Consider the following 27734-nt stretch of genomic DNA (forward strand, 5'->3'; position numbering starts at 1 on the left):
AGGTTTCTCCTTGGTCAGGAGGATGTTGCAAAGATGACAGGGAAATCAAGTTCCGTGTGAGAGGACTGAGAAAAACTTCCATAGTGCTGGCAGGCTGCAGGCCTGTTACAGGCAGTGGATTCATGGATATTGAGGCATGGTGTTATTAGATGTGTGTGTACATTTCTTGATGGTGCAGCTCTTCTGCATCCATCTTAGTGCAATAGAGCTGAGTAGAATGTGGTTTGGGTTTTAAAAATTCTTTTCCACCTGAGCTAGAGTTGGTGAGTAGCTAATTAAACCTGAGAAAAACAATAGCCTGGATGACAGAGCATGGCTTGCACTCCATAGAGGAAACTCTGGTGCCACTTGGCTAAATTACAGCTATTGGTGAATAGTTTGGGTTCTAATAAGCTTTTGGCAGCAGACTGTCCTCATTTCTGCTAGCTGCTAACATAAACCCATGCAGAGTGAGATGCAAAAACAGTGTACCTGGGATCCAGCACTGAAAAGCTTTATTTGTGCCTGCTGATAAACATGCCCAGTTGTGTGTGTATAGCATTAAGTAAGTGCCTCTTTGGTCCCCTTTGAGTACGGACAGACTGAGGCTCTGATATTTTTGGTATAAAAATAAAATTGTAACCCTTTTAGAATCCATTCAGCAGTACTGGGTTGGATGAAATCGTGTCTTTGCCTCTGGTACCCTGAGTTTCTTGGGCAGTGATAGGAGAAAGCTTTCTCTTCCCCTCTGCCATGTTCTGGAGATTCATTAGAGACAATTCCTGTTTGTTCCTGGTTCTCAGCCAGAGGCTGATGTACAGTCACTGAATTGTATCTCCTGCCTGCTGTAAACCCCTGGCATGTGCCCTTTGCTCTCCTGTTCTCTTCTGATGTTTCTTGCTGTGGGAGGGTGTGAAGGGAGGGATTCAAGGCCTTGACCAGTGCTCTGTTCTGCATCTCCAGCTACCTCCACTCCTGTGATCCTCCCATCATCCATGGCAACCTGACCTGTGACACCATCTTCATCCAGCACAACGGACTGATCAAAATTGGGTCAGGTAATGCTTGCTGGGGGTGCCCCTGCCTTATCAGACAGACTGCCCAAACAGAGAAAGGCAACTACTCCTTTCCAGGTTCCCTGGCATGATAGACATGTGTGTACATGTACTTCTCCACCTCCACATCAGATGTGCCAGAGACTGGGAACAGAATTGGTGACTGGACCCTTGTCAGGTGCAGGAGTGACTCTTCTTTAGCCTCTTCTTTAGCTTTTTGTCTCAAGGGTCTGTACACACAGGAAATGCAGGAAATGGTGCTGAAACCTGGAGGTTTTGTAAGCACATAATCTGTGGGTTCATCTGCTCTGCAGGTTTTCATGTTAATAGACAGAGTTTTCCTCCCAGCACTGTGGAGCTTTGGGAGCTGCCTGGGGAGCTGTGTCCATGAAGCCGCAAGAGTGCTGCATGTAGCAGCCCATGTTTATAATAAAGTGGACAGACTCTGGCTGCAGCAAGTGGCTTATCCAGCATCCCATTATCCCATGGGATAATGGGCATGCCTTCAGGCTGCTGAGCTGCCCTTGGCCTGTTTGGCACATGGTGCCCTGCTGGAGCAGCCACCCTGTGCCAAAACGGTTTATTTCATAAGTAAGCAGTGATGTTCCTGGCAACGCAGAGCATCCTTGCATGCTCTGGTTTTTCCTGCTATTCCCATGTCTCTAAAAATCTGTCTGCAGTCAGGATGCATTATTTCACACCTTGACATGACCTTTCAAGGGACAGCTTTGCTACCTGTTGTTCAACTTCGGCAAGTATTCTCAATCTGAGGAATAGGTCTTCGCTTTCCTGGAGCTATTGTCTGTGTAAGTTCTGCTTTGATGTGGCAGTGTGCAGGGAAGGATGCTCTGCATCACCTGTCATCCAGAAATAGCCTCTCCATCAGCTGCAGACCTGTGGCTTTTCTTCCCATCAAAGGACTCCTGTGTTGTTGTTTTGTTCCAAAACTGGGGTAGCAGGTTTGTCCTTGTAGCAGGGAGACAGGATCATGGCAGAAGGAGCACTCTGCTCCTGATCTGCCTGTAAACTTGGGGACTTGCTCTTCACACAAGCTGATGATTGTGTTGTCACACAGACTTTATTGTGTTTTCCTGACTTTGTCCAAGTGGGAGAGATTTCCAAGAGTAGGTACATGTAGTACCTGTATGCTGGAAAACTCCCTGGCATTCAGTTCAGACTGATGGGAAGACTTGAGTACTCAAGAAATTCCCTTTTTTAGTTTAGTTTCAAAGTACCATGCAGCTGCCATCTTTCTGCAGGGCAGGCAGCGCTGTCTGTAAAACCAAACCCATGGAGCTGGCATTGCAGCCACGGCTTTCACCACAGGGAGATCCTGCAGCTCCTCAGACCTGCTGCTCCCGGAGCAGAGGCTGTGTAGGAGGGTGGCTCTTCAGCTGTGGGTACAAATGGTGGCCTCAGCACTGTTACACCTTTGCTCCCTTCAGTTTCACAAAGCTTTGCTTCTGTCAGGTGCAGCAGGAGGGACGTGTGTGTGCTCACACCAGAAGTGGGTGTCTGTGCTGTTACAGCTGCAGGATGTGCTGGAGGGTGGCTGCAGCTGCAGTGCTCTTGTGCAGCTGTTCCTGAGCAGACCTCTCTGCTCCACAGCTCTGGGCTGCCTGGCTCACCTCACCTTCAGAAGTGATTTATCTAAAAGATTATGGTCCTTTCCTAAATAAAAAAGGAAGTGATTGCAAGTGGGCTTGTGGTCAAAAGGGGAATCCTCCAGATGGGAAAGCTGTGGCTCCAGTGCAGGCTGGAATTAGATTTGGCAGTGTTGCTGGATGTATTCCTATTGCTGCAATGCCCACCCAACCAGAAAAGGCAAAGCTGCATCCCCAGGACTGCTGGTTGTGTTGGAGCTTGAGCCTTTCTCCCTGGCACTGCTGCCTTTGCTGGGTTTGAGTTTGGGCCTGGAACCACAGTTGCTCCAGGGTCACTGACAATGTCAGCCTCATGTTTGCTGCTTCCTGTCCTTGTTCTGTACAGCTGCCTGGTATCTGAGCACTTCCCTGTGTTTACTTAAAAGCAGCAGGACAGTATTTCTGTGGATTTATGGGGAACAAGGATTCCCCATAAATGCACAATGAGCTGTGCTTTGGTGCTGTCTCTGTTGTCAGTACTGTGCTGGATGCTGCTCCCAGAGTTGCTCTCCCTGTGGCTTTGGCAAAGAGAATACTTGCTGAATGTAAAACCCTGGCTAAGGCTGCTGCTGGTGTGCAGTGCAGGACATCCTGCTGTCTGCTGGGGGAGGGCGTGCCAGGGGAGCAGCGTCATGTTGGAAATGTCTGATGGTGGTTCCTGTGACACGTTCAGGGGTGGGAACAGCCCTTTGCTCCTTGCTGCTCCCTCAGAGGCAGGAGCATGTGCACTGGCTGCACTGATCAGTGTTTCTCTGTTCAGCCTGTAAATCTGTGTGCTGGGGGTCAGCTGTGGAAGAAAAAGGGAGTGGGAAGGAGGAAATATTTTGCATAATGCTTAAATGCAAAAGCCATCCATAATACTTTTATTTGCTAATGTTTTATTCTCCAGTTCCATAAAGTGCTGAGTTTATAGATTTAAGGAGAATGTTTCAAATGAGTGATGAGGATAGGAAAGACACTTACAGCTCTTAAACTTGCCACTGGTATTCCCAGAGACTGGAATGTTCCACCTGCTTTGTGGAGCTGTGGTCAGATGAAAGCATTCCTTGTGATAAGTGTGAGTTGTGCCCTGTGTACTCTTCACAGAGCCCAGGTGCAGTGCAGTGGTGCCTCCGTGGGTGTCTGTGCTGGCTAACAAGGGGATGTGCTGCCAGGTGTGTTCCTGGGGCTGCAGCTGCCCTGGGTGTGGGAAGGACAGTGTGTACACACAGGGTGCCTGGTGCTGCTGCCTGCTCGTGGTGGCATTGCTGGGAGCTGTTCCTGGAATTCTCATTGGCAGCGTAACACCCATTCACAGGTGGAAAGAAGTGATGCGTTTGAATTAAAAGTCCTTTTGGGCAGTTCTTGGAGTACCCCAGCAGGAGGGAGGCCTCAAGCTGGAGGGTTTCAGTGTCCTCTGGTGCTCCTGAGACGTGGCAGTGTGTCAGCATCTGCTGAGTGAGACCTTGGAGCACAGAGGAGGAGGCTCCATGGAGTGCAGTGCAGATTTCCCCCTTGTGCCTCCAGGCATTGCTGCTGTGCATCTCTCCTGGCTGCATCACTCCTGACCTTAGACTCAGTCTGTCTTTAGTTGTGTCTGCTCAGAGTCTGCCCTCAGTTCCAGGCCATGGGCAGGACTCTTGTGGGTGTTAGCTCTGCTGTGGCATCATGTGGCCAGGTGTGTAAGTGTGGGTTCTCCTGCTGTGATTTGTGGCCAGAAGCTACTGGGACATAGAGAAAGGGAATGATCTGCTGAAGGGGTGGGGTGGGTGGGATTGCAGGACACTCACAGAACAGAATTTCCAGCTTCTTGGTCTCAGAGTCAGCCATAATCTTCTGCTTGGTCAGAGCTGCCTTGTCTCTCCTGCCCAATCTGGTTCTCAGGTAGAAGCCCTGACGTTCCTTAGGTAAATTTCTTTTGAAGAGGTGGCTGGAGGCAGGGCCCGGTGCTCAGTCCTGTCCCTGTGTGCCCTGACTCTGACCCAGCTGTCTCTATGGATGTAAGTGCTTTGCTGTTCACCAACTCATTGACTTTATCTCGTTTTACTTCCCGCTCACGGGCTGCTCTGTTACAACAGTCTTTCATAGGATATTTGCTAATGGTGAGCAAACTTCTCCGCTCCTGTGATGTGACTCCACTTATGTCATGTACATGATTTTATCTCCGTGTGTATCTGTATATATATATTTATATATATATGTGTGTGTATCTATATTTGTAACACACAAACATACACACTGATGTATTTACAGTGTTCCCTTGCTATAAGGCTGTGTGTAAAACTGTTTGGCTTAGGTGCATCCTGCTTGGAGAGCTCATGTTCTGTGCTGGGATGCAAACAGTTCCTTGTGCTCTTGGCCAGAGCCTTACAGAGAGGGAGCACTGCCCTTTGTGAAGTCTCCTGGTTGTTAGTTTTCTCCCTCTCCATGTTCTTAGCGTGTGCTAGTCCACGGGTCCTGTGCATGCCAGCTCCTGCATGTCAACAAGCCATGCCTTGTTCTGAGCTCTTCCCAGCTGATCTTCCCACGTCCATTAGGCTCTTCCCTACTGCTGCTCTGCTGCCCTTGGCTGGCACCCAGCCCTGGACTAGCCCCCACTGTGTGCTTGGCTATCCAATTGCTTGCTTGTAGTTTGAACTCCTTAGATGTGTTGATTTTAAGATGAATGTTTCAGTGAATGTGTCTGGCTCCTGATGGCCAGATCCCTCCTGCCCCAAATGAGTCCCTGGATTGAAATAAGCTTGGCTATTGATGTTTCCCCAGATAAATCTCTGGTTTTGGGGAGATCTGTGCATATGAGGAGGGAGTTGGGCTGGTGGGAGCCAGAGAAGGATCCGAGTGCTGCAATTTTTAATCCTATTGCATAGAACAACATGTTCACATTTAAAATAATTATTTTATTTTTTGCCATCAGGGTTATTCTCGATGGTTAGAGTTTGTTTCTACTGAGTTGGGAACCTACCAACCATCAGCTGAAGTGGTGGAAAGGGCAAGAGCCTGACCAGATGGGCTCTGTGCCTCCCAGGCTGGCGGGAGGACGTGCTGTGCCACTCTGCATTGCCAGCGGAGCAGAGGCTCCTGGAAAGCTCAGCCTAGGACCTGGTGTAGCTGAGGGGGAATGGTGATGCAGTCAGGGGGGAGTCCTGAGGAGGGCAGGTGTCCCTGGGGGTGGCTGCAGGGTGGCAGAGCAGCAGCGAGCAGACTGCCAGGAATGAGCCGGAATGGGAGCCTGGGCTCAGCCAGGCTGAGGGCTGCCAGCCCCTCCTCCAAAATCTGTCACCGTGAGCAGAACCAAAGGCCCTGGTTCTAGAAGGACAGGAGAAGCCTGGAGGAGCAGTCTGCAGGCACAAGGAGATGCTGTGGTACCTCTCCTGTGCTGGAACAGCCTCAGATGGCCTTGGAATACTGAGCTTTCCTGGATGGCTGGTGGGGAGCTTGTTCTAACACCCTGTTGTACCGGGAGGTACTGTTGGTGTGAGAGCTGGGTATGGTTTAAGCCTTAGATCTTGAACAGTGATTTGGGTTTGGAAACATTAAATCTAGGGTGTAAGGCTCCTGTTTTGCTTGAGCATTGAGCTAATGAGGCTGTGAGTGACATGCTTTCATAACTAATCTTGTTTTAGTCATCACTTCACTCCCTTGGATTTTGCTGCCTGATCTTTAAATGCCATGCTGGTTTCCACATTCTTAACAGACATCTGAGGTAATACAGAAATAAGAGGTTAGTAGAATATCTTGGATCTGGCTTTTTTATTTTTTCCACTATGGCAGGTGTGGTTTTAAAAGGAAAATAATGGATAATTTAAGACATCACATATAGAAAAATCTGCCATAAAAATGGCATGTTAGCATTGATTTAGGAAAATGTAACATGAATTGATGTAGTTTAGCTTTTCTAACTGTACAGTTTTATGTGTGAGTCAAGCACATTCTCTACCAGGCCAAACATTTTTGGTTCCTTAGAAACTTGACAGAATTAGGGCAGATACTCATAAGGTTTGTCTGTGACTACAGGTGCTGCTGGAATGAGATTGGGCAAGGAAATAGTTTTGAGTGGAACTTTTTGTCTAAAAGAATGTTCAAGGTTGGATCCAAGCTACTTTTTTTGTGGGGGCTGGCTTTTCTTTTAAAGGTTTGACCGTCATGGATCTGTGTTGTCTGTGAAACTCTTGGTGTAAAAGCCTGCCTCCAAGTGAAGGCACTTCTCATTTGGCTTGTTCTTGAGAAACTGTTGAACAAACTGGGTTGAATAGCATGAGGTTGATTTTAATGGAAACGGTACAGTGATGTAATTGTAATGCTACAATGCTGTAGCTGCTGCTGTGGTTACTGGAGTGGCAGAAACAGTTCCAGAGGCCTGCCCTGGGTTTTGTGTAAGAGTTAAAACTTTGTTTTTAACAGAGTTAAAGTAGGAGGAGCAGCCATGGGTGAGTGGCAGTCCATGGGTTCTGTCTGTGCTGGAAGTTCCAGCTGCCTCCTGCTGCCCACGTCTTCAGTGTGTGTGTGTCTGGGGGAGGGTATTGGGATTTTTAAGGTCCAGTTGAGTGGGAAGAACTGGTGACCTTGGTGGCCTTGTGGCAAAGATTCTCCTCCTTCTATGCTGTGATAGTTATAAACTCATTTTTATTTTGCAGAAGGTTTAAAAGCCAGCTCTTGCTCCTAGTATTTATTTCCCTAGCTCAGAGTACCCTCTGTGTGCTGCTGTGGTTGACCTCATTCATGAAAACACCAGAAAACTTTGGTCATTTATACTGGTTGTTGTTTTCAGTAAAGTAAGATATTTTAAAAGTTTCAAATGTCTCTGTTTAGTGCTCCAGGTTATGGAACATCCATTTTCTGAGGTCATTGTTACTCCTGTGTTGCACTGAAGGCATTGCTGCTTCAGTTTTGTTCAGCTCTGTTTTTTCTCTGCTTTTATGTGACTTTCCCAGTGGGCATGGGGATGTGAATTATAGTCACCCAGGTCTTTGTTCACCCATTCTCATATTAGCATAGCAGTTGCAGGTGTCTCTTCCTTGCAGGGCCCTTTGGTTGAAGGCTTTGTGAACCTCAGCAGTTTAGGAAGCTCCTTCGTGCCAGTTCTGAAAAGATCACTTAAACACCAACAAGCAAGGGCAGCCTGTGGTGGCTGGCTGTGCCTGAGCAGGAGGTGAGCTGCTCAGCTCAGGAGGTCCCTCCCAGCCTGGACAGGTTTGTGGTTTAGGTCTGGAGTGTGTGGGCCAAGCAGTGTTCTCACTCTGGCACCTGCTGCCAAGGGTGAGCTTTGCTGTAGGTTAAATCTCCCAAGGTCCCTTTGGCACATTGTGGAACAATGATAATCAAAGATGTGCAGCTTGAAATTTGGGAAAGTTGTATTTGAAATTGTTGAGCTTGTGGGCACTAATTGCATTTTAGAATGTACATTTATATTGGTTCAGTCCCTGCTTCTGTTAAGCAGAGCTGCTCACAACAGAAGATCATCTTCACAGTCGTGTTTCTGAGAACTTGTTTTCTAGTGCACGTCTGTCTGCTGGGAGCAGATGGTTCCTCCAGAGTAGCTCAGTCTGTAGCATTTCAGTGAATGTTCTTGTTTTTTCTGATTGCATGTAATTCTTGCACTGTGATGTGAACATGTGTATCTTTTTCATAGCAAAATTGCATTGGTGTACCCCAAGCAGGGGATTTCATGGTCAGTGAAACATTCATTCTTCTCGTCTAGAATGTGGAGCTTGGTTTTGGGCGCAGATTGCAGATCTCCCAACACACTTTGTTAGGGATGAAGTTGTTTGTATCATGAATTCTTCCAGATAAGCTCCTAAGTCACTGTTTAAGAGCCTGTATGCAGCCAGGATTGACAGGTACTAATCTTACAGTTCTTTTTTATCTGTTCTTGTTTTTCCTGCTCTGCCTACTTCTACTTTCTGCTTCCACGTAATGGATGTGGTCAAACACGTCAGCTTAGAACTCTTAAGTAATCTTTTAAATGTAAAAATACCACTTGCTGCTTCTTGGGAAATGTGACACAGTGTGATCATGTCCCTCTGTGGCTCGCTGACAGGAGTGTGTGCCCTGGCCCTAGAAGCAGCTGGTGATGCCCTGGGCTGCATTAGGCAAAACTTTGCCAGAGGAGGGAGGGGATGGTCCTGGCCCTCTGCTCGGTGCAGACACCATGGATCCAGGGACAGGGACAGGCTGGGGCCAGCCCCGAGCAGCCTGTGATGCTGCAGGGCTGGAGCGTCTCTGCCGCGGTGAGGCTGAGGGAGCTGCGGCTGCTGAGCCCGGGGCAGAGCCCGGGGATCCCCGGTGCGGCACGGGCTGGAGCCCAGAGGGTCCCTCGGGACCCCAGGCATCCTCAGAGTGGTGGTGGCACAAGCGCAGGTTGCCCCAGGCAGGGGTGGAATCTCCGTTCTTGGAGTTACCCGTGACGTGGTCCTGGGCAACAGCTCTGGGTGTCCCTGCTGGAACAGGGCTGTTGGACAAGGTGACTTCCGCAGGTCTCTTCCCACAAGAACCATGCCATGATTTTGATTCTGCGTTAATTTCTTTGCAGAGTAGCCTTCTCATTAACTCATTAACAACATTAACTCTCTATTGCCATACCACTGATGCTGCTCCAGCAGTGTTTTCTCCGGAGGGAGCCATGGGCAGAGTTTAGCAGAGGTTGGTTTCCTGCTGGGAAGCCATGTCAGTAGATGTGTGCTTGTGTGTGTAAGCACATGGGGACCTTTACCTGCACTGGGAGCGGTGTGTATGAACTTTTCATACACTGAATTGCTCCTTCAGCTAATGGTACTCAACTGCCAAAAATAATAAAATCCTGTTCCTTCTGGTGACTCAGTGTTGCAAACATTTTGCAAACACTGCTTGCAATCCCTGATACAGATCTGAGGGCTGTAGGGAGCTTTTATTCTGTGATCAGCATAAATATGAACACTTCTTCCTGTTTGACTCCTTGTTTAATGACTGTATGCTTCTTTTTATGCCAAATAACTTCCTAGTTCCTTATTTTCTAGGCCTTGCTCTCCCTAATAAAAAAGCTTTTGTCATGACTGTGTGCAGAGAAAGGAAACTGTAATGTCATGGGCTTGTGCAGCCTTGTACCCTTTTGCAGGAGTGGAAGTGTCTGGGGCATATGAGTGCAGGGGATAATAATGTGGCCTCATACCTGTGCTGGCCCTGTGGTCACCCCTTCATAGCTGCAGAGGGTGGTCTTGGGTTCAGTTGTTAATTTTTAGGACCCTGGTGGTACAATCCCATAGCTGGGCTGCACAGCAAGCCTGGGACAATCGTGGAGAGCAGTTGTTGATCCTTTCACTGACGCCCGGCTTCCCCCTGCTTTCTGTTGGCCCTTTGCTGAGGAGGGCAGTCTGTTCTGCTCTGCAGGGTGCTCACAAGAACACAGACAGCTCAGGGGCTGCTGCAGGAGGCCAGGCAGGGCTGTGGGGCAGGAGATCTCTGCTGCCTGCAAGGAGGAAGTTCTGAGTGCAGAGTAAAGGTGTGAGATGGGCACTGCACAGAGGGACGTGTCCTCTGCAGCACGGAGTGTTCCAGAGCAGGGGCTGGATGCCCAGGCAGCTCTGCTAAACCTGCTGTGGGCACAGCTGGGAGGGAATGCCACCATTGCCTCCTTGGCTGGCAATGCTAACAGCCAGTGGGCACAAGGCTGTTCACTTACTCTGGACAACTCTGTTTGCACGTTCTTGAGGGTTTGAGAAGTCTGACCAGCTGCAGCATGTTCCTGTAGGAGTGCCCATTATCTCTTTTTATGCTTTTGCTGTCAGATTGAGTTCAGCTTGTCAAAGACAGGTTGCTTGCCCTACCCTCTGCTCTGCTTCACATCTCTTCCTATCATCTGTCCTGCTCAGACACCATATTTGGCCGAACCTTTTTCTAAAATTAATCTCTGCTAATTGCACACCAGACTTGTCAATTCCCAGGGGGCTGTCTTGTAATCTGCCCCTTGTAGTCACCTTCTTGTGGCTGAGAAGGACACAGTCATTGTTATTGTTGGTGATCTGACTTTCCTTTATGGTCTTCATCATTTGTCTCACTTAGTAGCCATCCTCAGCCTTCATCCATCCAATCATGCACAGCAGGGAGCCAGTCTGAGAATACAGAAATAGGTGTATAAGAGACAGATAGCAGCCATGTGTGAATCAGGCAGGGGAGCCTGTGTCAGAGGTAACTTCAGGTGTGTGTTCTTACCTTGTACAGTCACGAGGTTGGTTTAAAATGTAGGCTCAGGTGAAGTTCCCAAGCCCCTGCCATTGCTAAGTGGCCCATGCATCAAGATGACCTGCAACAATGACCAGACCAAACCCAAATTTCTTGTCTTACCATCTAAAATCCTGTCACAGTTGTAACAGTGCTTCTGGCTGCTGTTTTGAACACCCCTGCAGGAAGTTTTTCAGAGCTGACCTCAGAAGCAAGTTGTGCTGTCAGTGATGCTTAGAGCAGGACTGTCCCTGCTTAGCTCTGAGACACACAGGAGATTCTGGGGGTCATTGGCCCTGTGCTGCCTCAGCTCTGCAGTAACAGAGTGAGGTGATGCCTGTCACCTCAGCCAAACTGCATGTGAGCTGGGATATAAATGGCTGGAACAGGTAGAGTCCCCGACAAGTGTGGCTGATCATACCCAGCTGCAGAGCCAAGCTCTGCAACAGTGATGGAAAAACACTCCAGTGGGACTCAGCGAGTTAGGAAGCACAAGTACCAGAGCACCAGCAGGGACAGGTCCCTGGCTGACCCACAGCAGCAAATTCAGAGCTGCCTGTGTCAGTTCTGTGTGTCTGAGTTGGAGGGTCCCACAGCCAGTGTGAGCCTGGTTCTTTGCAGAAATGCTGGTGCTGCTGCAGAAGGTCTGTGGGACTGGATGCAGAGGAGCTGATTATCAGCGCTGGCTGGACCTCATTAAGGACACTGCAGGTGGAGCCCACTATAGTGGGCCAGACTTCCACTCTGCCTGCCTGTCTGGTGTGGAAGTGTGCCAGCCGTCACCACTGAGGTTTCTGTTGATAATCTGTTCTGTGACTGACTGCTGCCTCAGCCCTGTGCTTAACTGGGCACAGGAGCAAGAACACAGTGCCTGGACAGTGAACTGGCCTTGCCATCCAACATGTGCTCATAGCAGGATTTAAAGACACTGGAAAATGAAGCTGATCACAACATTGTGTGGAGGGTGACTTTCCTTGGCTGATTCTGCTCCATATTTGGCAGGAGGAGTTGTTGAGTTTTTGGTCCCTGTTTCCTTTTACAATGTGAGTTAAAGAATAAGTTATTTTCTCTCCCCACAATGTCTGGTTTGCCACTGGGAGTCCCTCTGACATGCCTGTGGTAGCTGCAGGTTTAACAGGTATCACAAACATCTGTATGCTAGTTCCTGTTGGGCACTGCATTGGGCACAGAGACATCTGGGATCCTATAAACAACAACATAAATCAGATGTTGGAACAGAAGGGTTTCTGAAGCCTAAAATACTCTCTTTAGAAGGCCTGGTATGAGAACCCAGTGTGCTGGACAAGCCACAGGTGCTTTACTCTGTGTGCCAAGTCTGGCACTGGATGGATGTGTGGTGACAGGGTTGGGGCTGAGGGGTTGGCTCCAGCAGCACAGGAACACATCCAGTCCAGTGGACTGGGCAAACTCCAGTAGTAACTGACTGAGGAGTACAAAATACTAAGGTGAACAGAAGCCCAGAGCTCATCATTTGGGTGCTGATGAGGATCTGGCATTTTCTGGCTCCTCGAGGGAGGCTTCGAGACACTTGTCATGTGGGGGTGTTGGGATCCTTTGGGGAAGAGTCTCCAGGAGAGAGAATGGGTGTGATGGTGCATGGCCCTGGCCAGAACTTGTCCAAAGCAGTCAGTGTCAGTGGGAAAACAGAGCAGGTCTTAGGAGAAAGACAAAGAAGGTAGCTTATGCTGCTTGGTGGTGTGAAGGTGAGAGGATCTGGTGATGTCTGGGAACTGGTGAGCATTAGGAATGAAGTCATCTTGCTGGACTCCTAGGATCAGAGCTAACAGAGAGAACAGAAAGCAGTTACTTGTGAATGGTTGGTTGGTAAAGAATTCCCTAGCTACTGGAGCAAGCTCTGCTTCCAGCACTCACATTGGGTAATATGATTTGGTATGTGCCATACAGCAAGGCTGAGCTGAGTTACCAAGGGAGGTCCTTCTTGTCTGACTAGAGCACAAAGAACATCTCCTCTCTGAAACTGGTAACTAGTCACTCAGCTGGGAATCCTCCTTGGTGTGGAAAAATACAAGTGGTTTGGCACATCCCATGTCAACCCACATTGTGCCAGTACAGACAGGGACTGATGGTGATTGTCCAGGAGGGTGACCAGGTGGGACATGAGGCTCTGGGACTGGACACATTCCAGTGTGACAGTAGAGCTTCAAATGGGTGGTGGCTCAGTGCTCCCTGCCCACCTCAGTGTTTCTCCTAGCAGACAGCTGCTTAGTTTCAGAGAGTTGTTTGCAGTCTCTGCAGAAGTGGCTGTCCCAAAAGCTTATCTTTCATGGGGGTCCATACTTGTGCTCTGCTCACTGTTCTTGTAGCTGCAAGTTATTTCCTCCCCACAGCTGTGAGTGGTTTGTGGAGGTGCTGGATGCTGGGAGGTTCTGCTGTCTGGGTGGCTTGATTCTTGTCTAGAGGTGCTTTGGCACCAGCATCCTCCTGAAACGTGGAAGAGTTGCCTGGTAGGTCCATCCTCCCAGAACTCGGACGTGGTGACCAGTTGCAGTGACCTTGGCACCTCTGGCTGTTCCTCAGGCTGCTGTTCTGAATGAGTTGCTTGTGGCAAATGCTGTAGATCTGTTTGAAGTTAGGCATTTCTGCTGGGAGTTGTTCCCACCTTGTCCTCCTGGTAGGCAGCAGTTGTGGTCTCCAGGTTTGCCCTTGGAGAGTGATGCTAAGCTGCCAAGGAAACAATGCAGGAATGTCTTGGGTCGGAGCAGGTGACGAGAGATGAAGGCTGTGAAGACTCACCTTAATGCCACCATTCTGCCCCTTTGGGCACCAAGGGCCTGGAGTTGCAGGCGTTCCCTGGGATTTCTTCAGGGATGGGATGTGGTTTCCTGTATCCTAAGCATTCCTGGTTTTCTTCTAGTGGCGCCGGACACAATTAACAACCACGTGAAGACCTGTCGTGAGGAGCAGAAGAACCTGCACTTCTTTGCCCCAGAATATGGAGGTATGCTGTGGCTGTGGCTGCAAGACTGGGGATTTTTTGTCCTTACTGATGCTTCCAAGCTGTCCTGCACCTTGTTCTCAGTTCCAGGCTCCTGGCAGATGCCACATTAACAGTTCTGAGCCATTTGCCTGCTGAAATGCTTCAGCTCCTCTGTTCTTTGGTAGCAGAGGAGGGAGAAGCTGCAGGACTGTCCCAGCCTGGTGCAGAGTGGTGCTGCTGCATGCAGAGCTTACTGATAACAATGCTATTTCTGTGTTACAGAAGTTGCCAATGTCACCACTGCTGTGGACATCTACTCCTTTGGGATGTGTGCACTGGAGGTAAGTGTCAGGCATGGACTGTGGGACAGAGATGATGAGTCTGAGGAAAGAGAGAGCTCTGGAAGGGCTGTGGCCATGGGTGGGTTTGCTCAGTGACAAGTGTGTTTTGTTCTCAGAGCCAAGTGCACTTTGCCTTGGGGGGATCCCTATGGAGGATCCCCCAAGTGCCTCACTAAGGAGTAAATGGCTCAGGGATTTGCAGTTCTTCCCAAATTCCTAATCGGTAATTAATTACTTAGTGGGTCGTGGCCAGTCCTGAAGTCAGACTCACTGGCTGGAGGGAATAGTCACTGCTGCAGACTGTTATGTGATGTCCATGTATGTGACCAATGCTGGGGTGTTTGGAGCAGAGGACAGCTGTAGTCTGTCACTTTGTCTGGGCCAGCCTGTGCCTATCTGATGGAGGTGCTGGTTGCAGTCAGTGTGAGTCTGACATACCTGGTCGTAGCAGCTTTGTGCTTCCTCTGTCCTTGCAGTCAGTAGGTCCAAGTCCAGGTAATGGGAGCTGTTGTTAGGAGTATTTTCTGAGAATTGTCAGAAAGAGCCAACACAAGGGACCCTCAACCTCTGCTGCACATTCCATTAGTGAAGCAGGAAGAGAACTGTGGAAAGATACAACTTTTAGGAAACAAAACTTAAGCTGAATGCAGAGACATTCTCTGCAATATTTTCCAGCCTTTCCTAGCTGGGAATTAGTGTCTGTGTAGTTGGCTGGAGCCCATTCTTGATGTGTTGTGTGCTTGCTCTTGTTCTGCGATGCAGAGCTATTCACACAGCCAGAAGGGACACTGTCAGACCCTGGCAGTGACCCAGTCACTGCTTCATTATGGAATTATCAAACAGAGTGACAGGCCAATGGATCATGAGGTTCAAAATGGAGACACTTACTGTCCAGGTTGTTGCTGGCAGAGTTCCCAGGGCTCCCTGGCAGTCCTGGGTACTAGGAGCAAGCTGTTGTAATGAGGCAGCCATTCTCCGTCTCTCCAAATGTGACCTTAAGTACCCCCAAAGAGCTTGGCTGTGGTGATCTCATGCTTGGCAGTGGTCTCCTTGAGCCTGTCTCCCATGCAGTCTGTCACTCCCAGTGGAGTCTGATGCTCTGCTCTGTGTTTGCAGATGGCAGTGCTGGAGATCCAGGGGAACGGGGAGTCCTCCTACGTGCCGCAGGAAGCCATCAACAGTGCCATCCAGCTGCTGGAGGACCCCCTGCAGCGGGTGAGCCACGGGGCTCGGTGCCCTGAATTGCTCTGCTGCTGCTGCTTGTTGTCTCATGCAGGTTTTTTCTCCAGGAGTTCATTCAGAAGTGTCTGGAGCAGGACCCTGGCAGGCGCCCCACGGCCCGGGAGCTCCTGTTCCACCAGGCGCTGTTTGAGGTGCCATCGCTGAAGCTGTTGGCTGCTCACTGCATCGTTGGGCACCAGCGTGAGTACAGAGCCCTGGGAGCCACGTCCCCACGTGGGTCAGTGCTCTGCAGAGCTGTGCTGAGCTGTCAGTGCCCCCTCAGTGAGCTGGCACCCTGGGAACACCCTTCCCATGCCCTGCTGCCCTGCAGGTTCCTGGCTGTTGGATGCAGCTGTGGGGCTGGGAGGGCTGTGGTGCCTGACCTCCTCTGAGAGCATATCTGTGCTTTTCATTGCTTTTCTAAGGCTGGAGAAGAACTGCAATTGCTACAAGTTACTCCTCTTTTTTTTTTTTTTTTAATAGATATGATTCCTGAAAATGCTTTAGAAGAAATGACCAAAAACCTCGACATGAACGCAGTGTTGGCAGAGATCAATCACGAGGACAGGGAAGGAGTCAAGATGATGTGAGTCCCCGTGGTGTGCTCAGGGGGGCTGCTCAGGGGAGCAGTGCTGGGGCACTGGTGTGAGCACTGGGGCTGCCCATCACCTCAGTGTGGGTGTTTCCCCACTCACTGGGTGCCAGTGGGAGCTGGTGGAGCTGGAGGTGAAGGAGCAGTCACTGTCTGGGCACACACACTTCTGGGGAGTTATTCCTGGGTGGAAGGAGATCTTGCACCTGTTTCCTGGGAGTAGATTCTGTGCAGCTGAGACAAATTGTTCCCCAAATGGACAGATTAAATGAACATGCTGTGGTTGGAGCAGTCCCCAGCAAAACATGGCTGAACAGTTTGGGAAGGTGCTCTGACCAATCACAGACTACCCAGATGGAGTAACTTTCTCACTTCAGAGGAAGGGTTCCTCAGTGTTTTCCTAATGGAGCATCTTATTCCACACTATGCACAGGGAAAGGCAGTTGAGGCAGCTGTCAGTGACACACAGCACTACTTGCACTAGGGTGGCCCCTAAGGGAGTGCCTGTGATACATACATATGGAGCAAGCAGAGTGCCAAAAAAGTGATGTGCATTTTGGATAACAAAGCCTTGGCTAGTTAGGGGACTAGGTGAAGACTAAGATGTGAATACTGTATTCCCAGAGAAACCTAAGGTGCTTCCAGGGGAGCCCAGAGTTCTGGGATGCTCAGGCTGCTGAGCAAGAGTAACCAAGATGACAAGGAAGAACAGCTCCATCCATAAAAGCAGCCCTCTGAGCCATAGAGACCCTTCCAAAAGCTGATGTTCCAGTTGTCATAGTGCTAGGAAATGTAGTATGAAATTCCCTTTGGAATGTTTTTGATATAGTTTCAAAATGGAGAACAGCTAGTTAACAACCAAAGCTGTAAAGAGAGATCCTTAGACACATGGGATGTCAGTCTCTGCAGGCATGGCTGTCCATGGGTGCCAGCCTGGAACTTGCTTTTTGGTACTGTCATACCTCAGAGGAGCTGGAAAAGGGAAAAGAAAGCAGCAATCACTTGAAATGTCAGCATCCTTTCTGAATGGTTCATCAGACAGCCATGCAAACCAAGCTGCTAGAAAAAATAAGTAAATGTTTGTTGAAACCTACTGCTGTGTTAGAGGATGGGACGATCCCAGCTGCCGGGGGTGTGGCAGGGGCTGGAGAGTGGTCTGGGAGCTGAGGCAGGTGTGCAGCCCATAAAGCACTTGAGGACATCCTGTCAGGCTTCCAGCAGTTTTGCAGTCCTTACCTCCTCTCTGGAATGCTTCAGAGCAGCCTTGAGACAGGGGTTTGGCTGTTCCAAGTGCTTGTTGCAACCAGGGACCTGTTATGGCAGGTATTTGTGAAACAGCTCACCAGGAGCAGTGTCACTGGGCCACCCTCCAAATAACTGCATTGCACAGTTCTGAGGCTGTGAGACTGGCTCTGCCATAACTGCTGCTTCATTCTTAGCTCACATAGATAGTTATGTCCTTCAGGGAGGATAAGAGCTTGTCACACCAGTGGCTGCCTGTCCATACCCATCCTGCCTGTGGACACAGCCCAGGACATGGGGATTTGAAACTGCACCCCAAGAGACCCAAGTGGATGGTACTGAGAGACGATTTCTCATCTCAGGACATTTTGTTTTCCAGCTTCTCACAATCTCCAGCTCTGGAGCTGGACAAGTTCCTGGAGGATGTGAGGTAAGAGGGATTTTTTAAGACGCCTTCCATTGTGTGTGAGACTGGAAAAATTCTGGAGAGGTATAACCTCAGATGCTGCTCCTTCCTTGTAGGAATGGGATCTATCCCCTGACAGCCTTTGGGATGCCACGACCCCAGCAGCCCCAGCAGGTCGTGGTGAAATCTCCCATTGCTCCCCCGTCGGTGAAAACCCCAACTCCAGAGCCTGCTGAGGTGGAGACCCGCAAGGTAAAGGCGAGGGGCTCAGCCTCACTCTCCCACTGCCAGGCAGGGCTGTGGGGCAGGTGCTGATGGGTCTGTGGGGCAGCTGCTGATGGGGTCTGTGGGGCAGGTGCTGATGGGGTCTGTGGGGCAGGTGCTGATGGGGTCTGTGGGGCAGGTGCTGATGGGTCTGTGGGGCAGGTGCTGATGGGTCTGTGGGGCAGGTGCTGATGGGTCTGTGGGGCAGCTGCTGATGGGGTCTGTGGGGCAGCTGCTGATGGGTCTGTGGGGCAGGTGCTGGTGGGTCTGTGGGGCAGGTGCTGGTGGGTCTGTGGGGCAGCTGCTGATGGGTCTGTGCCTCTGTTCCAGGTGGTGCTGATGCAGTGCAACATCGAGTCCGTGGAGGAGGGCGTGAAGCACCACGTAGGTTTCTAGTCTGGCTGAGCAGGGCGAGGCCGGGGCAGCCATGCAGGGCTCATGGCTCTGATGTGCTGCTGGTGCCTGGGGTAACCCTGCCCTGCTGCAGCTGGCACCACAGCACCCAGAGCCTGTCCCAGGCCTGTGCCTGCTGCTGACCTGGCACCTGGCCCACCTCCGGCCCTGGCTCCCAGCGCAGGATGGTGCTGCCAGCTGCAGTTCAGGGTGGAACTGGCTGTGGCTGTTCTGTTAGATGCCCGTGGGGCTCTGGAGGGGTGGTTCCCATCCCAGGGGGCATTTCTAGGGTTGCTTTGGGCTTGCCATGGCAGCTTGCAGGACTGCAATCCCTCATGAGAATTTCTTTGCCCTGCAGCTGACACTGCTGCTGAAACTGGAAGACAAGTTGAATCGACACTTGAGCTGTGACCTTCAGCCCAGTAAGTCCCCTTCTGCCCCTGCCAGGTGCATTGGGCCAGCAGCATGCTTGGACCAAGGACTGACACCTTTCCTTGTGTTGCAGATGACAACATCCAGGAGCTGGCAGCTGAACTGGTCCAGCTTGGATTCATCAGCGAGGTAAGCAGGGGCTCAGGCAGGGCTATGGGCCTGTGTTCCTTCCTCAGAGTTCAATGTTTTATGACCTTTTTGGGGGGAGGAGGCAGGAGGCGTAAGTCAGGGCCCTGCCCTGGGGATCTCCAGCCATGCTCTCAGCTTTGAGGGGTTGGGGCTCACTGTCCTTGTTCTCCCCAGGCTGACCAGAGCAGACTCACCTGTTTACTTGAAGAGGCATTTAGCAAGTTCTACTACACTCGGAACGGAGCCCTGACGGCCGTGACTGTGTCATCTTAGCCCCGTGGCTCCTGGGCAGCCAGCGTGGCCTCGCTGCCTGCGACCCGTCTGTGTCTGCCCACCGCTGTCGGGCATCCGCAAGACCCCAGCTGCAGTGCTTGGAAGCTCATCCTGCATGTGCCGTGGCTGGGCTCATCGACAGTCCTCCCTGCCCGCCTCCTAAAGGGACTTTGAGCATCAGTATTATTTCCAGCCCTGTTTTTGTTGGGATTTGCCAGGCTGTGCTGCGGAGCTGAGGCCTGGCTTGGGGCGTTCTGCAGCCCCACTCATGTGCATGGAGTTTGTTCTGTTTGAATTGTACAAAGTGTCTTTTGCACAGCACAGAAATGGGTTTTTTCTTTCCTTTTTTTTTTTTTTTTTCCTTCCTTTTTTTAATTTAAAGGTAAGCAGGGGTGAGCCCCTAAGCCCTGCACCCCCGGTCACTCCCCCCCCATTCCCTCGCCATGAGCCCAGGGGTGGCCGAGCTCGTCCCCGCTCCCCGCCCGGCGCTTCGCTCCCGCCGCCGGCTGCACTTTGTTTACTGGTTCGCACCCGCCCGGGGTCACGGCGTGTGCTGGCCCCGGTAAGGGCCCCGCGGCCCCTGCAGCGCCCGGCCCTTACCGGGGACTCCCGGGCCTGAAGCGGCCCCGGGGCGCAGTGTCGTCCTGGCGCGCGGCGGGGCCGAGCCGCGGCTCCTGCATCTCATTTCTATCATTTCCTATTTTTAATAAACTGTTTTGTAAAGACGCGAGTGCCGCCTCTTGCGGGGCGGGGCGGGGTGGGGGGGCCGGGCCGAGCCGCCGGTCCCTGCCCCGGGGCGGTGCGAGCGGCGCTCGGCGGCGGCGGCCATGGCCGGGGGGCGGCGGGCGCCGGGAGCGCTGGCGGAGCCGCAGCGGCTGATGCGCTCGGGGCTGGGGCTGATCGTGCTGGGCCACGGCAGCCTCGTGCTGGGCGCCATCGTGCACGGCTCCGTGCTGCGGCACGTGGCCGGCGCCCGCCGCGCCGTCACCCCCGAGTACGCGGCGGCCAACGTGGTGTCGGTGTGCTCGGGGCTGCTGGTGAGCGCGGCCGGAGCGGGCGGGGGGCGGCGGGCCCTGCCCCGCGCGGGCCCTGCTGAGCGCGGCTCTCCCCGCAGAGCATCGCCGCGGGCATCGTCGCCATCCTGGTGTCGCACAACCTGTCCCGGGCGGTCCTGGTGAGTGCGGGGCTGCGGGCGGGGGGCCTCGGCGCGGCCCTGCCCCGCCGGCAGCCGCTCCCCTGGACCTTGGCCCCGCGGGCTCCTTTCGCCTCGGCGGCGGCTGCCGGCGCTGCGGGTGTCGCCTGTTCCCGGCTCGGCCCCGCCGGCCGCTCCGGGAGGGTGGGAGCGCCGTCCTCGGGCAGAAGCGCTTCGGTGGGCGAAGCTGCAGCCGGGTCGGGGGTCCCGCGTGGGCTCGCAGGGTGGGCGGCCACGGGGCGGGTGCGCCGGCCTGGGCTGGGGGCTCTCCACGGAGCCCGAGGCAAGGGGCGTCCAGCGGGGCGAGCTCACAGGGGGTGGAAGGACGCGAAAGGTGCGAGAGCCTCATTCGAGGGCGTGTCTGAGCCGTCCTGGAAGAGGCGAGAGGTCGTGTGTGCTCCTCGGAGGGGCAGCTCTGCAGAGACACAGGTGCCCTGCCCCAGCGTTTCCCCGAGCTCCTGCCAGTCCCACTCGTGTTCTTGCCGCCTGCAGCACTGGACCCTGCTGGGCGTCTCTCTGGTGAACTGCCTGCTGTCCACCGCGTGCAGCGTGGGGCTGGCGCTGGCCTTTGCCCTCACGGTGCACAGCCGGGGCACGCACCTGGTCCGGGGCTGCGACAGCTCCGCGCTGCCTGTGGACGCCCGCGCAGCCATTGCGACTAACGACTGTCCCTTCAACACCACGCGCATCTACGTGAGTCACTGCACAGCCCCGCTCCTCCCAGCAGCTTCTTTCCCTCTCTGCTTCTTTTCTTTTCACTCTCATTCTCCCTCCTGCTTCCCTTTTCTCTCCCTCTCCCCCTTCTTTCCCCTGCTGTCTACACAGTTTCTGCTGAGTTTGTTCAGCCAGCCTGGTGCAGGGCCCACGTTCCTGTGACCCCCTGCTCCGCAGGACACGGCGCTGGCCCTCTGGTTCTCCTCCCTGCTGCTGGCAGCTGTGGAAGCCGTGCTGTCGGGCAGGTGCTGTTTGGTGGCTCTGGTCTTCCAGGGCATCGGGCCCTGTGCACAAAGCTACAGCAAAGAGCAGGTACAGATCTCCCTGGATCTCCCCCATGATTGCTACCTTTGTGCTGCACTTGTGAGGTGTTGGGTTCTGCTGAGAACAAGGAGGCTGTGCAGCAGTAGGGGGGATGCTGAATTGGAACCTCTTCTAGCCAGCCTAAGTGCCAGACCAGCACCCCCTGATGGGGAGTTGCAGAGGGACCCTCTTCTTCATCCCCCTGGGAGCCAGACCTGTTCTTTTTTTTGTGTGAACATTGCCCACCATGTATGCTTTCCACCTTACACTTCTTTTTGTCTTTTTTTTTCCTCTCTAGCTGGCCAGGCCAAGTACAGCAATGGAGAAGCCACTCCGTGAGAGGCAGCAGCTCCTGGCAGGACTTGCTGAGTCTCCTGTGTAGCTGGAGAGGTGAGTGCCCCATGTGGGCTGTGCTTGGGATGGGGGGAGCAGGCTCTGCCATCAAGAGGGTCCATGCCCACACCAGCTCCCCAAAACACCTCTTCCTAGGAGCATGGGCAGAGGAGTCAGTGATAGAGGCAGCAGCTCCTGGCAGGACTTGCTGAGTCTCCTGTGTAGCTGGAGAGGTGAGTGCCCCATGTGGGCTGTGCTTGGGATGGGGGGAGCAGGCTCTGCCATCAAGAGGGTCCACATCAGCTCCCCAAAACACCTCTTCCCAGGAGCATGGGCAGAGGAGTCAGTGATGCTGGGCCCTTCAGCACAGCCTGGCACTGACACTGCTCCTTTGCTCCCAGGTGGTGCTGCAGGAGCGCTGTGATCCAGCAAGGCGGGGGCCAAGGTGATGTCACACCTCCTGCAGCGGGCTGCAGCGGTGAGGGGTGTGCCTTGCCCCCTGCCCCAGCTCCACCACCCCACCTGGCACGGACCCTGCAGCTCAGCAGGTGCTGTGGGCCACGGATGCTCTCCCATCCTCGCCCCAAGCTGCTGGACCCTTCCTGGTGTGCTGAAGGCTGTTGGTTTCTGTCAGCAGTGATGGGGGTGGGCAGAGGTGCTGGGGCCCAAGTCCTGGTGCCATTGCAGGCATTGCAGCTGGCTGTGCCTGTGCTCAGACATGTCAGGGAACAGAAGGGGAAGAACCCCTTTGGTGTAGATCTCTAGTTTTCTTGAATAAATAAACTTTTCCTTTCTACACTGGCTGTTCTAAGTGGCTCTGCCAGGTGAGTTCTGGTTGGGAGCAAGGCATGCCAAGGGAAGGAAAGTGCAGCTACTCTGCGAGCCCATCCCTGTGCCTGCCACTCCCCAAGTACAGGGATGTTGGCAGAGCCGTGGCCTCAGTGTGGAAGTCATCCACGGACGTGGGAATTGAGATGCAGGGGCTGCAGCCCTGGGCCCACCAGCTGCAGTGTTCTGGGCCCAGCATCCCCTGGCAAACAGGAGCAATGCAGGGCTGAGATAACATGTTTATTGGATGTGGAAGGTGCTGAGGAACAGGCCTGAAAGCTGCCCCAGTCCTGCTCACTGGAATGAGAAGCTGGTGCTTGGGAGCCCCCCACACCACCGTCGGAGGAACTCGATCACATCCTGGCCTGCAGGGCTGTGGGATGTCTGCAGAAAGAGAGGCCTTGGCACTGGAAGGAGGCACCCCTGTGCCCCCTGCCTGAAGGCACCCCATGGGCTAGCAGGACTGGTGATCCCCACCAAGCAGCACTGACAGTGCAGAGAACTGCCCCAGGACAATGACATACCCAAAAGGATGCTGCATTGTCAGCACGAGGGGCTGAACCCACCCACAGCCTGTCTCCCTGCCTGGGGGTTCTGGCTCACCTTGACAGCCATCACGAATTTGTACCATGCATCCTTCTTCACTTCTCGGCCTGGCCTCAACTCAATCTTGTTTCCTAGCACTGGGTACCCTGGGCACAAAGTGACACATTCAGAACAAGCTGAGCCCCACAGCAGGCCTCCACCTGGTGCACCCCTTCCCTGTGCTGTAGCTGCCCCAACAGCACAGTGTGTTGGGGGAATAGTGCTGCCTTGGTCTCTAGGAGACAAAAATGAAGAAGGGATGTTCAAAGTGGAGGGACCAAATGAAGATTAAGGCTGAACTGCCCTTGGGCAATGACATCCAAGTGAACAGGTCCAACAATGGCACCCAGCTTCTGACTCTCGGAGCCACAGCCCTGTTCCTGGTGGCACACTTCTGCTCCCCCTTCTCTGACCCTTTTTAAGTCCTACACTACAGAGCAGGGCCATGTGCTGCCCATTCTCAACTGTCTGTGCTGGCCAGCCTGGAGTCCCCAGGCAGAGCTGTGCCAGCCTGAGCCATCCCTGAACCACAGAGTGGCTGAGCTCAGAATTGCTCTGGGGTCTGTATGGTTCAACTCCCTGCTCAGGCAGGGCCACCCCAGCCCAGAGCTGTGTCCAGACAGCTTTTGACTGTCTTTAAGGATGGTGATCTCACAACTTCTGTGCAGCCTGTTGCAGTGCTCACTCACCCCCACAGTAAAAATGCCCTACCTCCTCCAGCAGAGCTGGTTCCCCACAGCCACACAGGCCCTCCACTGCTCTTAGATCACAGCACAGACCTCCTGCCAGACCCACCCTGCAGCACGTTCCCACTCCCTGCACGGCACTGTGCCATCTCTTGTCTGGCCTGGAGCTTACCTGTGAGCAGGCAGGGCAGGGAGGGCACCCCGGTCCCCGCTGCCACCAGCGAGGCTTCGTAGGCGCCGCGCTCGTCCTGCGGCAGCGCCTGCTCCAGCCGCTGGTCCATGGACACCGTCAGCACCCAGTCCCTCACCTCCTCCCGCTGCTCCTCCTGGGGGCAAAGGCTGCTGTGAGGCTGCAACCGGGATGCAGCTGCTGCCCCAGTGCAGCCCCACAGCGGCAGGGAGCACGTGGGAGAGCAGGACAGGAGTGCATGGTGTGCACACAGCACACACGTGCGTGGTGCACGGCGGGGCTTGACTGTGTGTGTGTGTGCTGGGGAGCACGAGGGGGAGGGAGTGTGTGGGGGTGCGTGTTTGTGCATGTACAGGTGTGTGGGTGTACATAGGTACGTGTGTGTGTGTAAACAGCTGTGTGTTTTTTGGTGTGTGTGTAAACAGGTGTGTGTGGGTATTTGTGTGTGTACGAGTATGTGTGTGTGCATAGGTATTATATGCATCTGTGAATAGGTATTATATGCACCTGTGAGTGTGTGTACACAGGTGTGTGTGTTTTTGTGTGTGTGCTCACAGGTCTGTGTGTTTTTGTGTGTGTGCACACAGGTATGTGTGTTTTTGTGTGTGTGCTCACAGGTGTGTGCGTTTTTGTGTGTGTGCTCACAGGTGTGTGTGTTTTTGTGTGTGTGCACGCAGGTGTGTGCGTGTGTACAGGTACATGTGTGTGTGTGCAACACATCTGTGCACACGTTTGTGCATGCAGCTGTGTGCACGTCTGTGCACGTGTTTGTGTGCTCGCAGTGCAGGGACAGGAGAAGGTGCCAGTTCTGGGTCTGTTTCCATCCCCTGCAGCCTCTGCAAGCCCAGCCCCACCCCAAACCCTGTTCAGGGGGCTGTGAAGCAGCACCACTGCTCCCAGGAGCTGAGAAGACAGGTGACACTCACAGGCACGTGCTGATGGGCTGGAAGGGGCACTTCAAAGGGAATGTCTGTCTTCTGAAAATCAGAATGGTCCAGGGAATCCAGGTTTCCTTCTTCAATGGCCTGGAAAGAAGGGATAGAGCACTGGGCAATGCCAGCTGTAGAGCTCACAGTATAATTCATGGCCAGGATGCCCCTGCCTGTTGGTGCTGTGGTGACCAGGCCCTCCTGTCATCCGTGACCACACTCTCAAGTGCTTCTCAGACTGTTCCCTGTTCAGGTGGTCTTGAAGAAGGGAAAGATGTAATTGGGTACTTTTGTTTTTCCCCAGCTGCTGCTGACAGCACTTGAGAGTCTGGCACAGTGAGGCGTGTCAGCTCCCTTGGATTTGGTTTCTGGTGGGCAGCCTGCTGGACAAGCAAGGGACTGAGGGGACTCCAGAGTCCTGTATCACAGTGGCCAAAGCACTGGGCCATGGCCTCCACCTCCCAAGTAGTTTTTCTTCCCTTAGAACAACTTGAGTGATCACTCTGAAAACTGTAATGGCATCTGCAGCCATGAGGATTTCAGACCTAAATTGTCAGGCCAATGTGCTCTTTGCTGCCCTGTGCACAGTGGCACTGGCGTGCCCAGGGTGACTTGGGCAGGGCTGTGCAGTGCCCTGCATGGCAGGTCCTCCCACAGGAGTGTGAGGGTGCCCCCTGCTCCAGGCACACACTGGGTGGGGTCTGGGGGCTCTCCCATCAGTCTGAGCCCCAGTGTGCTGCCCTGCAGGAGCCTCAGGTGAGCCCTGGCCAGCCTGGGGGTCTGTAGTGGCCCTGTGGCAGCATTGGCAGTGCCACTGCCATTTGAGAGAGCCAGCCCTCCCTCCCCCACAGACCATACTCACATCTGAGAGGTCCAGGAAGTGGTTCAGGAAGACAAATGCCATGTTCTCCCAGCTGACTGCCTGATATGGAGAGGAACCCTGAGTGAGACTGGGCAGCTCATCCTCACAGCCATTTCTCCCAGAGCCATGGCTAGGAAGGATGTGGCTCTCTTTGTGCCACAGTCTCCAAGCAGCTCATCACCACAGGCTGTCCCACAGAATGGAGACAGGCATCATGACCAGGCTGGATGGGGCTTGGAGCAGCCTGGGATCGTGGAAGGTGCTCTTGCCCATGGCAGGGGATGGAACAAGATGAGCTTTAAGGTCCCTTCCCACCTAAACCATTCAGTGACTCTATCATTGCACAGCCAGGTCCAGGCAGTGAGGACATGCTGCTGTCCTTGCCATGTGTCATAGACAGACTGTCAGACACTTGGGTGATGCAGAGCAGAGCTGAGCAGCCTCACATCCACACTGACAGAGCCATAACATGGGCTCTGTCCACCCCTGGGTCTGTAGGTCCCATCTGCTCACTGGCTGAGGTCTGGCCAGCTGCTTGAGGAGCAGCCTCCAGTCAGAGTCCAGGATTTGGGAAGATAAAGCTGAGAATCCCCAAGCCCAGGGTGTCCTGTGTCCTTCTCTGGTGCAGAGGTAGCTCTTACCTTGGCAGCCATCCCAGCCTCATAGAAAGCCTTGTCTGCAGGGAGCAGATCCGTGTGGCGCAGCAGGGAAATGGACAGCTGGGCAGCCATGGTGTCCTGGGGGCACAGAGGACAGCAAAGACAACAATTCAGCAAAGAGAAAACAGCTTGGAAGGGATCTCATGAGATTACCCCAGACTCACAGCAAGGACTCTGCACCCACACATGCCCTACAGGTAAAAAAGGTCAAAAACCTCAGTCCTGACCCTGAGTTGCCTCACTACAGAACACATGGGACTGTCACCTGAGGGTAAATTCTTCTGCTTTACATGCCTTGCTATTTTTCAGGAGAAGCAAACCACCCAAACATCCCACATGTACGTCACAGAACAGGTGAGGCTGGAAGGCATTGCTGGATTGACACTGCTGGCAGTTCCCACATCCTGCCCCTAGCCCCAGCCAAAGCAGAGGCAGCTACATGCCAGGAACATGCCTGGTCAGGTTCTGACCATCTCAAGGAACAGAGATTCTCCAGCCTCTCCACAAACCTATTCTGGTCAGTCTCAATACATTTTTTCTAGTATGCAATTATGTAAGAATTTTGGTGCAGGGGTGACGAATTGAAGGGTAATTTCACTTTTCTGCTGCCAGATACCCATTGTCACACAAGAACTGTCAAGGCCCTGCCCTTCTTCATGGTCCCAAATAGACTGCCCAGCCCCTCAACATTCCACAGCTGTGGAGATCTGTACAGGTTTCCAAGACATCAGACTTGGCTCTTGCTGTCTCTGGACCCCCAACATGTACACACACAGCCATAGGGAAGTCCCAGTCTTCCCTGTGGCTTTCACTGGGGTTCTTTTCCTTTTCCCAGCCTTCTCCATCACAACTCTAGTACCACATCTATCCAGAGCTCGAGAACAATTTCACAATCCCACACGGATCGAGACTTCAACAGGGAGGCCAAGAACAAACCCCAGGGCACACAAGATTCCAAAGGAGTCACAGGGCCTTGTGATGCCCCCACAGAGGTCCATGAGCTCCCAAAGCCCCCCAACAGGCCCAGCACACAGGACCAGTACCTGCTGAGGCCCTGGGCAGACAATCTGCTGTGAAGACCATGTGTGAAGCCCAGCAACTCTTGGAGCCCAGGAGAGCAGAGAGGAAGCCATCCCGCTCTTGGGAAGATCAGATTTTTTGTGATTTCTAATTTTCTACTGGCACCTCTGCTCTCACAAGTCAAGCCAAGCACAAGGATCAGCTCCTGCCCTGGTTTACAGCTCAGCCACAGTGGCTGCTGGGACAGTACCCACAGTAAGCAGAAAACACCACCTACAGCTCCACCTGCTAGTGGTGGGCTCCCACATTACTGCAGTCCCGTTCTCATGCAC

General features: G+C 53.1%; 3 protein-coding genes across 6 annotated transcripts in view; 2 read left to right on the plus strand and 1 right to left on the minus strand.

Annotated features, from left to right (window-relative positions):
- The window catches only part of NRBP1 (nuclear receptor binding protein 1), a 34748-nt gene extending 14924 nt beyond the window's left edge, over window positions 1–19824 (plus strand). The window contains exons 7-18 of the mRNA XM_041405235.1: window positions 943–1037; window positions 13746–13829; window positions 14091–14149; window positions 15266–15364; window positions 15439–15571; window positions 15854–15956; window positions 17584–17634; window positions 17727–17862; window positions 18205–18258; window positions 18626–18689; window positions 18773–18828; window positions 19003–19824. Coding sequence (XP_041261169.1) covers window positions 943–1037; window positions 13746–13829; window positions 14091–14149; window positions 15266–15364; window positions 15439–15571; window positions 15854–15956; window positions 17584–17634; window positions 17727–17862; window positions 18205–18258; window positions 18626–18689; window positions 18773–18828; window positions 19003–19101 — 1033 coding nt within the window. The 3' untranslated portion in view covers window positions 19102–19824. The remainder of the gene's footprint in view (window positions 1–942; window positions 1038–13745; window positions 13830–14090; window positions 14150–15265; window positions 15365–15438; window positions 15572–15853; window positions 15957–17583; window positions 17635–17726; window positions 17863–18204; window positions 18259–18625; window positions 18690–18772; window positions 18829–19002) is intronic.
- A 104-nt stretch (window positions 19825–19928) lies between these two features.
- On the plus strand, window positions 19929–22439 carry KRTCAP3 (keratinocyte associated protein 3). 4 transcript variants are annotated; one of them, XM_041405244.1, is made up of 6 exons: window positions 19929–20138; window positions 20216–20275; window positions 20786–20986; window positions 21185–21319; window positions 21609–21700; window positions 22045–22439. In XM_041405244.1, the coding sequence occupies exons 1-5, from the start codon at window positions 19929–19931 to the stop codon at window positions 21690–21692; spliced, it is 690 nt and encodes a 229-aa protein (XP_041261178.1). In that variant the 3' UTR covers window positions 21693–21700; window positions 22045–22439. The 4 variants fall into 4 exon arrangements, with proteins under 4 accessions (XP_041261178.1, XP_041261175.1, XP_041261176.1 ...); XM_041405241.1 differs by having other exon boundaries at window positions 20216–20986; XM_041405242.1 differs by lacking the exon at window positions 21185–21319 and having other exon boundaries at window positions 20216–20986.
- A 259-nt stretch (window positions 22440–22698) lies between these two features.
- Window positions 22699–27734, minus strand: part of IFT172 (intraflagellar transport 172) — a 37341-nt gene continuing 32305 nt past the window's right edge. Inside the window, exons 43-48 of the mRNA XM_041405260.1 lie at window positions 26365–26460; window positions 25724–25783; window positions 24859–24957; window positions 23915–24068; window positions 23075–23163; window positions 22699–22855 (exon numbers count right to left, since the gene is read on the minus strand). Coding sequence (XP_041261194.1) covers window positions 22766–22855; window positions 23075–23163; window positions 23915–24068; window positions 24859–24957; window positions 25724–25783; window positions 26365–26460 — 588 coding nt within the window. The 3' untranslated portion in view covers window positions 22699–22765. The remainder of the gene's footprint in view (window positions 22856–23074; window positions 23164–23914; window positions 24069–24858; window positions 24958–25723; window positions 25784–26364; window positions 26461–27734) is intronic.

This window comes from Onychostruthus taczanowskii, unplaced genomic scaffold (genome assembly GCF_017590055.1).
Source record: "Onychostruthus taczanowskii isolate IOZ18803 unplaced genomic scaffold, ASM1759005v1 scaffold227, whole genome shotgun sequence".
In the NCBI taxonomy this organism is placed as follows: domain Eukaryota; kingdom Metazoa; phylum Chordata; class Aves; order Passeriformes; family Passeridae; genus Onychostruthus; species Onychostruthus taczanowskii.

Bases quoted from the DNA above. Each gene is read 5' to 3' on its own strand.
- KRTCAP3 (XM_041405241.1), top strand. From the start codon at position 19,929: ATGGCCGGGGGGCGGCGGGCGCCGGGAGCGCTGGCGGAGCCGCAGCGG. The intron at 20,987-21,184 runs GTGAGTCACTGC...CCTGCTCCGCAG, and splicing joins TCAACACCACGCGCATCTAC to GACACGGCGCTGGCCCTCTG. The intron at 21,320-21,608 runs GTACAGATCTCC...TTTCCTCTCTAG, and splicing joins AAAGCTACAGCAAAGAGCAG to CTGGCCAGGCCAAGTACAGC.